Source organism: Seriola dumerili, unplaced genomic scaffold (assembly GCF_002260705.1).
Source record: "Seriola dumerili isolate Sdu_G_001 unplaced genomic scaffold, Sdu_1.0 BDQW01000052.1, whole genome shotgun sequence".
In the NCBI taxonomy this organism is placed as follows: domain Eukaryota; kingdom Metazoa; phylum Chordata; class Actinopteri; order Carangiformes; family Carangidae; genus Seriola; species Seriola dumerili.
In genome coordinates, this window is record NW_019174307.1 from 22,118,067 (window position 1) to 22,130,258 (window position 12,192).

The 12,192-nt window shown below is 45.3% G+C and overlaps 1 protein-coding gene across 1 annotated transcript in view; it reads right to left on the reverse strand.

The window, feature by feature from the left end:
- Window positions 1-12,192, reverse strand: part of itgb5 (integrin subunit beta 5) — a 46,130-nt gene that overhangs the window by 24,268 nt on the left and 9,670 nt on the right. Inside the window, exons 9-11 of the mRNA XM_022740609.1 lie at window positions 10,245-10,379; window positions 4,088-4,262; window positions 2,790-3,044 (exon numbers count right to left, since the gene is read on the reverse strand). Coding sequence (XP_022596330.1) covers window positions 2,790-3,044; window positions 4,088-4,262; window positions 10,245-10,379 — 565 coding nt within the window. The remainder of the gene's footprint in view (window positions 1-2,789; window positions 3,045-4,087; window positions 4,263-10,244; window positions 10,380-12,192) is intronic.

Consider the following 12,192-nt stretch of genomic DNA (forward strand, 5'->3'; position numbering starts at 1 on the left):
TGTAGAGAGATGAAGCCAGAACATTTCGAACCCTCAGGACACGGGTCGGGGGAAGAACTCACTTTTCCCAAACGTTCAATGTCCCAGGAAATAATGTTTTTGGATCTTGATGTTAAAAAAAAAAAAAAGAAAAGAAAGGGTGTTGCACAGAATCTCTTAAAACAGTTTCCTTAAGTTCAGTAATTTACAGCGGTAAACAAGATGATTGACAGCGATAAAGTTCTACTGTTTCCATGGAGACCACTTGTTTAGCTTGTGTTACCTGCCGTTGCGAAGTGAAGAATCAAGTTCCTCGTGGTTAAGGGTGTCCACTGGCTTCTCCCACTTTATTTTTTTTTTTGGGATGATTTAATTTTCTTGATTCATCACCATCATGTTGCAGCATGTTGCAGTTTGGCTGCTAAGGTCTTTTGTGCAACGGTTTAACTGACTTTAAGTGATTTCTTAAGTATAAGACCAAGATAAGGAGAAAAACATAAATATGTACGTGAATATTTAAAAGGAGAAGACTTGAGGAAACCTTATATGAACTCAGACTTTAAGGGACATCTTCACTTCAGGTGTTTTGTGCAGCTGGCCTCAGACAGATTAGACGTGTGCAGGATTTGTTTGGCCTCAGCAGAGGTATGTGCTCTTCTCACATTGATTATTTCACCCTGTATCCAGCGCACACCGTCTGCCCGGGTCTGTATTTCAACATGTTTCCAAGTCGGGAATATTACAAGAAAGTATCGAACTTCACCAGCCGAACCCGACACCGCAGCGACCCAGCAGCAAGTCTCCAAACGGCACTTCAGATTTACAGGACGATAGCTACACCTCACTGAGCTCCATGAGAAAAGCACTTTCAGACGTTCAGGGAGACGAAGAAACAACAACACTGACTGAGGATGTCATGCCAGCTGATTTCCTCTTTAATAAAAGCTGCAGCTTCAGGCGGTTTATCAGTCTGAACACTCAAGACTTTCCCAGACACAAGACGACAAATGAGCAGCTCTCAGTGGAGCAGGACCGATCCAGGTGGAGAACAATGCTGTTTACAAGATACTTCTGCTTGAAACGGAGCTTAATAGTATTTCCTGCGGGTTTGTTAGAAAACCTGGGGCACAGATTAGTTTTTACAGCCTGCCTTACACAGGGCACTCCACAATAATTAACTGACAGATCCAGGAGGAGCGAGGAGGAGGGGGAGGGGGGGTGGTGGAGGAAGTGCACTGTTTGGTATCATTAGGAACTCATTACGGCTGCACACACTGGACAACCACGCCGAGAGAGGAGGAGGAGGAGGAGGAGGAGGAGGAGGAGGAGAGGAGCGGCGGGACGTAGTGGACTGTTAAGATTTAATGACGGCTTATGGACCGCCGGCACAAACAAACAGAACGTCCCTGCGTTTGTGCATTCAGCGCGTCCGGCCTCGCTGCTGACTAAACGAAAGACTTCTGTTTCCACTGGGTGTAGATAAATAGAGGCAGGCATTGTGTTGTGGGATCGCGCCAAAGCTGGCCCCACTGTCACAAAGCGCTCTCTGTGGGTTTCACGGGAACAGTTGTTGGCTTGGGGATGAGCCAGTGCCCCCCCTACCCCCACCTCACCCCCACACCCCACTCTTCAGCCAGGAGGGTCTCGCACCAGAATGCAGAGTCTTGGACTCGATGTTCTGGGAACACGACGGCTTCGGCCTCAGCCAAACCTTTTCATACCGAACCTCAGAGCTCTGTGGGCCTCAGGATAAAGCAGGGGCAGCTCAGGGAGAGGACGAGGATTTCAAGTTGGCATCAGCACATGAATCACTGATTACCAGCATGTTCATGTCGGGGGTGGCATCATGGAGCAGCAGTATTAGAGGCCACAGTGCTTCAGCTCCTGTTCATATATAATCTCAGTGTCGTTAGCTTGTAGCTCAGTAAGACTGAACGTTTCTCCCTCTAACACTTAGTATATGATTACGCTGTTTTTAAGTCATGTGAATTTGTATCAGGGGTGTATGGGAAATGTATTTTGTTTGTTTTTTTGGGGCGTTTAAAGTTAAAGTTGAACTGAACTGAGAATGTTGATAAATGTGCTTGTTTTTCCAGCAATAAACTCATGATTTACAATAAAAGTTAAAGGTTTAATCTCTCAAAGGGTTTTGTTTTCTTCCATGTTCCTCTCTGCTTCAGAGGAGGAGTAATAAAGCTTTTAGAGAATATCAAGTTTTTCAGAAAACCCTCAGGTTTTAGGAGGTTGTTTTCAAACAGCGCTGAGGTCTTAGAGGCCGTCACACAACTCTCATGGCAAACCCTCCTCCTCCTCCTCCTCCTCCTCCTCTCCTCCTCTCCTCCTCTCCGGTCCTCCATCACTGTGAGACAGGTATCATACCAAAACATGCCCCCCGAGGCAGACGCAAAACAAAACACGGCTGAACATCTGAACAACTACTTCTGCAGCTGCTCCTCTTGAGCTTCGTGTGGGAGCGACGCCAGCAGCCCTGCAGGTTCCTGCTCACTCACCCAGAATACAAGCTGGGCTGGTCGCGGCGGCGTCAGGAGGGACACACCCAGAGCAGGTACGGGACATGACTCAACATCATGAATGTGCATTATTTTTAATTATAACCCACAGCAAGCAGCAGATCTAAAAAGGGGTTTACAGCGTGTTTGATGTCGGCTTGTATTCTCATTAAGTTCAATGCCCCTGGAGGGATGCGGTTTCATAACAGCTGTAGATCAAACGGCAACATCTTAACATCACCCTGACGGCAGGACTCGAATACACAATAAAGCAGACGACCTGTGACGTGATCTCCCTACCTGAGCAGAGGATGCCTTTGTGCCGGGCGCAGGAGAAGTCGTCGCACTCGCAGAAGCTGCCGTAGATCTTCCCGAACTCCGATTCGTAGCACAGACACTGGTTGCAGCTGCACTCTCCCCGCCCGCTGCAGATCTGCTTGCCCTCGGCCTCCCGGCAGGCGCTGAGGTACATGCTGCTGGCCTCGCCCTCCTGACACTCGCAGCGGGCGCCCAGGTAGCCCGGCTCGCAGTGACACGTGCCGCAGTGATAGGTACCTGCAGGGACAAAAGGGTTAACGCTACGGATTTACATGCGGGACTTTCACGTCCTCGTGCACCTCTGAATTTATCCTGCAGGATTACTCCTTAAAAAATTCAGTGTCTAGCAACTACGATCATTTCAATCCTTTTAGAGAATTCAAGTTTTAAAAATGTGGTTTAAGTATAATTTTCGTTTTATTACCGTCATAAACTCGACAACAACCAAAAGCAGCTAATTCAGAGGTTTAAAAAATACCAGGTCTGACATCACTGACTGAGGCGTCCAACTACCGTCACAGTTTGACCCCACAGGAAGCAGTTTTACTGTCCTACGTGATTCACACCACTTTGCTGCTGCTGGCTTTTACAAACTTTCATCCAAAAAAAAAAACCAGGAGAGTTGTTCAGAGTTTGAACTGAATCTCACAAGGATTTTATGTCCTCGTGTTTTTAAGAGATACTGTGGTTACAGCTGCAAGAACTTTCCAACAACTGTCCATTAACAGAGTGAGGAAAGAAAAAGGTGGAAAATCACGATCGACTTTTAACTACAAATTTCTAAAATCTGATTTTCTCCCAGGTTCAAATATTGGAAATGTCATGATCTCAGATTTTCACTATACGCTATTAAAAGAATTCACAGTAACAATATTATCATGATATTTATAGGAAATTTGAATTAACACGTAAATAAATAAATATATGTTAATAAGTCAAATTCATCTTTAACTTTGTTTATTGTGTTTTGTCTCTTTTTTTTGGCAAATGAATGAGAGTCTGCTACGAGCGTAGGGAGGCGGAGCCTAACATCTGCCATCATGATATTATCACATGTGTATTATTAACATAATATCAATATTTCACTCCTAACCCTAATCTATAAATCACTCACGGTGATTTTCTGGGATTATTTGAGCGGAAAAATAAAGACGGAAATGTATGACACAGTGCCAAAGGGTTGGTCTGATCTGGGTTTGTATTGTTATTATTTATCTGATAGTAGATCCATATAAAAATATATATTATAAATAAGAAATACGCGTTGCTGGCAGAACTACCTATGGAGCTGCAGATGCTGCTGTTGGTCTGCGCCGTCCGGCTGCAGCCGCAGTCACACTGATAATCCACCGCCACCTCCAGACGGTCTTTGAACCCCACCGGCTTGATGGTGAAGCTCTGGTCGGCGCCGCGGGGGGGGCAGCTCCGCGCCTCCACGCTCACGTTGAACGAAACCTGCGCAAGAAAAAGACAGAAGTTGTGCAACTTTAGAGAAAATGAACAACTTCCTGTTTCCTCTTCCCGCCTGTTCGTTGGGAAGAGTTCACGTCAGGTTCAGATGATCTCACCCTCAAGATGAGTTTTAAACAGTAGCAGCATCAGACGGACTTTGAACCACAATATCTCCTCTGGTCTTTGGTTTCCGTGTTTCTCAGTGACCCGATCCCACCCTATATCTTTTCATTTAAGCCAAACACAACACCACCCTGTAAATACTTGGCAGCTGCCAGCTAGTCTGTGGGCGTGAACTGCACATGACCCCGGGTTGGGAAAGTGGGGCATGACATAAGACCAACACCCATATGATTGCTCTGAGGAAGGAAGTTGCTCTCTCTATTTTCCTGCTCCATGTTCCTCATATTAACGCTGTTTGTTCAATGGACAGATTGTGGGTTTTTTTTTTTTTTTCCCTCTCATGTTGCCTTGACGACAACATAGGAAATTATGCTGCTGGGCTCTGCACTGAGGTTAAAAAGCCAGATTTCAACTTTAATTTGAGTGTGTTTATATCCATGTCAGATACACCACTTCTACACACACACACACACACACACACACACACACACACACACACCCTCTGGATTCTTAGATCGAAAGACAGTGAGCTTGAATATTCTCATCTTTTCTGGTTCAGAGATCAAAACTGTTAAGAGAGGGGAGGCGATCCTCTCTCTGCTTTGAAGATCTGACTGGAAGCACTTGACCCTCAGAAGACAAACTTCAGTCTTAATCCAAAAGCAAACATTCCTCCCTCGCGGCACCTGCTGTTATTGGCAAGAACATCTGTGTGTTTGGATCTGGATCCTCTCAAGTCAAGAGCAACACCCCTAGTCACCTGCGATCTCCTTGAATTAAGGACCAAATATGTCATAACTTGTGCAAGGCTTGTCTCAGTCCAGCCGACTCTTGGCAGCAAAAGTGTCGGGTATTAACCGCACTGTTACAGGCTCTGTAAACTGACTAACTTGCACAGACTATAACAGAGGAACAGAAAGTTAGACGGGGTAAATAAACCTTTGACCTGTTGTCAATCAGCTTGTGGTTACAAATGGATTTTTCCAGGTGGTAAACTTGGAAATCTTTATGAAAGCACCATTAGTTTTGGTCTAATGGGGTCTGAAAGTGTTCACCATGCTACGACCCAACCCTACTCTTTGTCCCATCCTGACTGAACCTCATTGATTACCTGCATTAGTAAATCATCAGTGACGGAAATGCAGCTGCTCTTACGCAACTCCAGCAGCAGAACTCGCATCTCCCAATCCCAAACGGTCTTCAGTGGCTCCGGACCCCGGACATATTCATGAACTTTGAATTCCTTACTCTTGAAATGTCTGTAGAGCCTACTGTCTGTCCTCTAGTCAAACTCAAAACCAAGGGAGCCCAACTTCAACATTTGTGGCCCAAAAAAAACAGCTGTCAGGACTTCTGGAACTTTGTGATGTCACAACAAAGCAGTCACCAAGCCCCGCCCACCTGGACCCACCATCCAAACCTTGCAGGATTTGGTTTCTCTGAGTGTTTTACCTGAAATTTGATATATTTTTATTGGATCACTCAGAAAACAGTCAGCCAATCAGAAGAGAGGCTCAGAGCCTCCTCTCTTCTGATTGGCTCACCGACCTGTTGTTGCTAGAGCTCCAAAGAGAAGCCTGAGAGAGGAGATGTGAAACTACACACTCAAAATAAAACACAGGAAACGTGTAAAATACGGAACCTTTAAACGTAGCATTAAGTGGGGCATTTGTTTTCATCACATACAACACAAGCTGATTCAGGCTACAGGAAGTGTCTACATCACATGTCACCCGGACCCCCCCCCCTCCCTCCACTTCAGCGCGGGAAACAAGTTAAGAAAAGGACAGAATTAAATTTACTGTAAATGTGAGTCGCGAGGAGGCCGGCTCACCCAATCATGTGGCCAAGTTAAGACAACTATGAGGTCGTGGAGAAACAGAAGGGGGGGCGATTCATAGTAGAGGACACTGGGGGGGGGGGTAATGAGATTAAAGTCTGAGAAAATGCCTCAACACACAAATGTAATTCCCAGAGATGTAGGGAATCAGATCAGGGAGGGATGAGAGGCAGACACTATGGTATGTACTATGGTGTGATGTAAGAGGTGACATATGCAGGCAACACTAGAGGCTGTGTTGCCATGGAGAAATCATTTTGGATGATGGAATTCTTATGACCCACTGAAATTCAATTAACTGGGACAAAACCCATTGAGAAAGTCAAAGAAAACAGCACATAACCGAATTCAAATGCTTCTGGTTTGTTTTAAAAAAACCCTCCTGTGGAATGTTTTATTCATATGCATGAGTCTATTCAGTGATCATACACTTCTGGGAGTGTTACAGTGAAAAAGGATGCTGGTTTTAACTATATAAACTCCAGCTAGCATTTCTGCTCCTGCCAGTTTGTTCCTTTCATGGCTCGCGGTCTCACCCCCCACCCCCCACCCCCACCCCTCCTCCAGCCCACTTTTGTGTGAGGTCATTGAGATGCAGCATCAGGCTCGACGGGCTCGAAGCTCCCACAGACACAGTGACTGACACCTGGGCCGCGGACTGAGCCGTCTCCTAAGTGAAAAGACCGGGAAGCTTGGCACCCGACGGACCGAGCTGCTGTCCTCCACCTCCTTTCACTGCTGAGGATAAAAGACATGAGCCCCCCCACCCACCTCCTCCCTCCCTATTCATTTGCTGTTCTTATTCTGCCTCACCTCCTCCACCACACATTCCCATCCCAGGAGGATAAAGCAGCGGAGAGAAGAGCGTGAAGGGGGTTCAGGGAGAGAAGAATCCCCCTGTGCTGAAGCTCACTGTGCCACAGCATGTATGAAGCTGCCCCTTGCTAGCATTTTCTTTCAGGGCTCGATACGAATTTTAATTGAGGCCTGTGTCAAATAGAGGGACCACCAGAGAGAAGTCAAAGCATCCTCTGCCACCTGATTGTTCAGCGACATCACCCCAACTGTGGTGAATCCAGCCGATGCTAACAGACATGCAAAAATCAAACATTTATTCTCATGTACAAGATGTCCTCCTCCTGCTCCTGTCCCCCCCCTGAATGTAAAATACTGAGGCAGAAAAAACCAGGGGCATGAATCACAAGCAAGTTCAGCTCAGTCTGGCGCTCTCTGGACCAACTATCATCAGGCTGGTTATGAACTGGCTCGGTTAACTCAAGGGTTTCCAGTCCAGATATGAGACTAAGTGTTCACATGACAAGGATGGAGTCGTTGGTTACAAGCCAATCATGTGCAACATCAACAGATCAAGAGCGGAGTAACAGCATTCTTCTTCTGTGTTTTATTTTGAAGCGTTGATCCATAAGAATATATATTTGTGGTTTTAAGAATCAGAAATCATCTCAGTGTAGTTTCACATCTCCTCTCTCAGGCTTCTCTCTGGAGCTCTAGCAACAACAGGTCGGTGAGCCAATCAGAAGAGAGGAGGCTCTGAGCCTCTCTTCTGATTGGCTGATGGTTTACTGAGTGATTGAATAGAAATACAACAGATTTGCAGGTGAAACACTCAGAGAAAGCAAATCCTGCAAGGTTTGGATGGTGGGTCCAGGTGGGCGGGGCTTGGTGACTGCTTTGTTGTGACATCACAAAGTTCCAGAAGTCCTGACGGCTGGTTTTAAGGCTCAGTTTCTGAATACAGGCTGTGTGCATTTCTCTGTGGACTGAGGCTTTGATACTTTCACAGTATTAATATAGAAGCTAGAGCTGATCTATAATCACACTACACATGGACACAGACCTTTACACTGGAGCAGCTTTAAGTTATTGTGGCAGCAGAAAGGTGAAATAAATACGATGAAATCACACAACTGGAACAGAAAAATATAAAAAACATATACTGTAATTGCAGGAATCAGTCATCTGTCTCAGTTCAAAATGTACCAGCTTGTGATACAGATCTCTGGTCTCTTAAATTTAGAGTCTTACTGCCTATTCTCACTTCCTCTCTGGCCAGCAGTTAAACTCAAAACCAGCACAACCACAACCACAAACTGGGAGACTGAAGCTGGACTTAAGGAGAAAACCAGGGCAGAGGACAAACTCCTGCGACACCTCTAAGGACACGTTCAGACAGAAAATAAAACTGAGTTTAAAAAATGCACAGGGTATGTGTTAATGTGGGCATGTTGCTACAGATACTGATGTGAATATCCAGAAAGTCCAGTTTGAGCAACAGATCTATGAGCTGGAAGGTTTATCAGAGACCTAATCGCTGCACATCAGTGACACTTTGAGACAGGTGTGGTAACCGACCGGATCCGAGGCAAAAGTTCAGCCAGGTTCAAGGTTTGTTTTGGTTTTTTTTGTTTTTTTTTGTTGCAGTGCTGTTGTTGGTCTGAACGCAGCCTCAGCACTCAGTGTTTCCCACAGCTGTGTCTGTGTCCACTGCTGATTGAATCCAGCTGAGAGGCAAAAGAGCAAAGGCTCCCTGAGGAATGAACAGAGTCTGCCAAGAGAGCTGTTGATGATAATTGGGTCTTTCCTTTTTTTTTTTTTTTTTTTTTTTTTTTATTTAAGATATAGAAGCTAAAATACAATTTACAAATCAGTTAAAGCCGTTAAAACAAGAGGAGATGAACACCTACAGGATGAAATAAGAGAGCTGGTTCAGGTAGAGAGAGAGAGAGCCGAGGTAAATGTCACACAGTCAGAGACTCAGCCAGTCACGGTGACTTTCGTTACTGCGGCTACTTTTCTTCACACATGTCTCCCTGGCGACAGCGAAAAGCAACACAACCCCCCCCCCCTTATCTCAGTTTAACTCTCTGTAAGAGGATTCCAGGGTCACAAGGCGTCTGCTGAAGATCGCCAAGTCACAACTGACTTTCTTTAATCACCGGCTGAGATTATGAATATCACTTTCAGCAGGGCGGAGAGATTAAGGCGGGACGATACGACCTAAAATCAGTGTTGGAGCGAACTTCCACATTTACTCTTGTAGCAATTGATTATTTTTAATCACGTCAGTGGTGCTGCCCGCATCTGATTACAGGAAAGATTCTGGTCCTCTGGCCTGGACTCTGATTGGACGGCTGAACATCTGATTAGACATTATTGGGTATTGTAGCTATTCTCAGTTTACATATATATTATATAGGACGAAAGATATGAGGTCGTGCATTGTTTTAGAAACTGTGATTATTAGAAAATTTAAGCTGATAGGAGAAACATTTGGTGCATCTCCAGGCCACAGAGGGAATAAAGCTTTCTAAAGCACAACTAAATATTCCTCTCTCTAATCAATTAAAAGGTCTTATCAATGCTAATCAATACCCGATCGACATCTGCAGCCTCCACCAAGCAGAAAGACATGCTTCCATGCAGTTAAAGGTCAGTGCAGCCTCTACATCTTATTCTGCACATTAAAGAAATCACACACACACATTTATTTCACATAATCTGCTGTAACCAGGTGGAAAACGATCCTGTAGCTCCACATGTGAATGTTTGCAGCGACAGGACTAACCTTAAAGAACGAATGTGTACTAAAGTAAATTCCAACTGCTGGAATCTGCCTTTCAAATGGAGGTTTTCCACCCTTAAACTGTTTCCATGTGCCCTCAGTTTTCAGACTCAGCTGCCATGAACGTGTTGCAAAAGTCATCTGAGCTCTGGCAGAACAAGCCAGGGACTTTTTATCCTGTGTCTCGGGTGTAAATCCAAAAATACAAACTCCATCGCACTGGTGCTGAGGTTTGTTGTAAAAACACCATAACAGAGGGACGTCTATGTATCTTTATGCACTGACATTACTACAATAAATCAGCTAATAGGTTCATTTAGTTAGTAGTTACAGATCCTGAAGGTGAGATGAGATCACCAAAAAACTCAAATGAAAACATTCAGAATGAAATAAAAGATTTATAATGTGCTGTGAGTTGGAGAGGGAAGGGAGGACTCACCGTGTCTCCTATCTTTAGGTCGGCACACTTCCTGAGGCCTGGCAGCGGTTTCCCATCCTGGCAGGTGGCGGTGAAGGAAAGGCTGATGTCCTCTGGGTGGTCCCACACTGTCAGCTCCACTTTAGAGCGGATGTTCTGCGGAGAACGAACCAGTTTCACTCATACGTGTTTGGTAAATCAGGGGTTTGAAACAGATTACGTTCCTTGCATGGTAAAATAAATCCTCTCTGCAACAGTGCAGAGAGGATTTCTAGCAGCTGCCATTGTGCACACAAACACTTTCCAATGTCCTGAAACTACAGCCACATTAAAATGAAGCCTCCCACACAGACGCTTTTATTAAAACCACCTCACTGTACCTTTTCGTGCCTGTAACTCCGGTTGAGTTACACAGTGGAAAAGAGTGAAACACAGGGAGTGCACGGCCCCGGTAAGGCACATTTTTATAGCTCATCGCGCCACAACCACAAGCGCTACGCATGGATGCAGGTCGTACGTGTGTGGATGTGAAACACCATCTGCATCTGGCTCTGTGCAACATGTGCAGAACCGGGCCGCAGTCATTCATGCACATTTACTGCGATGTGACTGTGCCGAGGATAAATCAGGACGGTAGTTGGTGCACACGGGGACGGTACGCCACCGACGACGCCGCGATTCGCACGTCTGTGCTCACACATGACTGCACTTTTTCTGACCGCGTCTTTGTGCCGCAGTCAAACCTGAGGAAAAATGTGTTGGTTACACAACACAACCTCACGGCGCTTGGCAAAGCCTATCTAGCTAACAGCCCTCAGAGCGGTGGATATAATGTGGCAGCTGGAATGTTAATAAGGCCGTGAGTCAAAGCACTTCATTCAGGCTCACTCCCACACACTGAGCATTTCAAGTCCGCGTTTGACACAAGTATTCTGTCACACAGGGCACGCCGCCGCTGACGCCGCCGCCGCCCCAAACGAGATGCAACTCCTCTACTCCAGACTGAGGCGAGGAAATATCTGCACGCCCACACAGGAAAACATTTTAGGGAAAGGTTGACTACACGGAGCGCAGCGCTTTGGATTCAGAGAGCTCAGGAAAAACAAACAAGACGGACAATCAAGATGAATATCAGGCCTCAGGTTATGGGCCTGACTCTAGAGAATAGTGTGGTGGTTTACTTTGCCGTGACTCACCGCTCATTATAATAGTGCATGTGCCTGTTTCAAACACCTCTTTAAAAGCAGTCACCTGTTGACTTAAAGAACACATGGACATCCACCTTTATACAATATGGACCTGGACCAGCGGTACAACTCCTACCAAGGACCTGAGCGTACTGACCGATGTGTAGCTGTGCAGCACGTGGTTCTCCTTAATCATTTTGTAAAGCCTCAGATTTATCTTTTGCGACCCCTTGTGAAGACCCAGACCTTAGGTTGAAAACCACTGCTTTATTCTATTAAATGTTCTGTAAATATAGTTAAAAGTGATTCTTAAAAAACAATTTCTGAGAGCCGAAGGCGAAAATCTTCTAAATACTTTGTTCTGTCTGGCCAACAACTAAAAAAACCCAAAGATTAGCTTCCAACAAATCCTCCCACGTTTGAGAAGCTGAGCCAGAACAACGCCGGACATCTTGGCATCAGCGTCTCAAATCCCCACGGTCGCCACAAAAACCTCTGGGGATGCTACTTTTAGCCGCTATGCCCCCAAAAATATGGAGCTCTGTGCTGTTAAATATCAGACTCTCTGTCTCAGGGGAAAGTTTTCAACAGAGCTTATAACTAACAGATGTCTGTCTTGATTTATGTAAACATTATTTTATTTCATAAGTGCTATTTTAGAGTAACATTGACTGTGTTAATGCTATTTACAAGCACCTCAGGGACCTTAAGGACCTCATCTTTGCTCGATATCTGACTTACATGATTACTCAATCAAATGGTTGTCAATCTGTCAATCAACT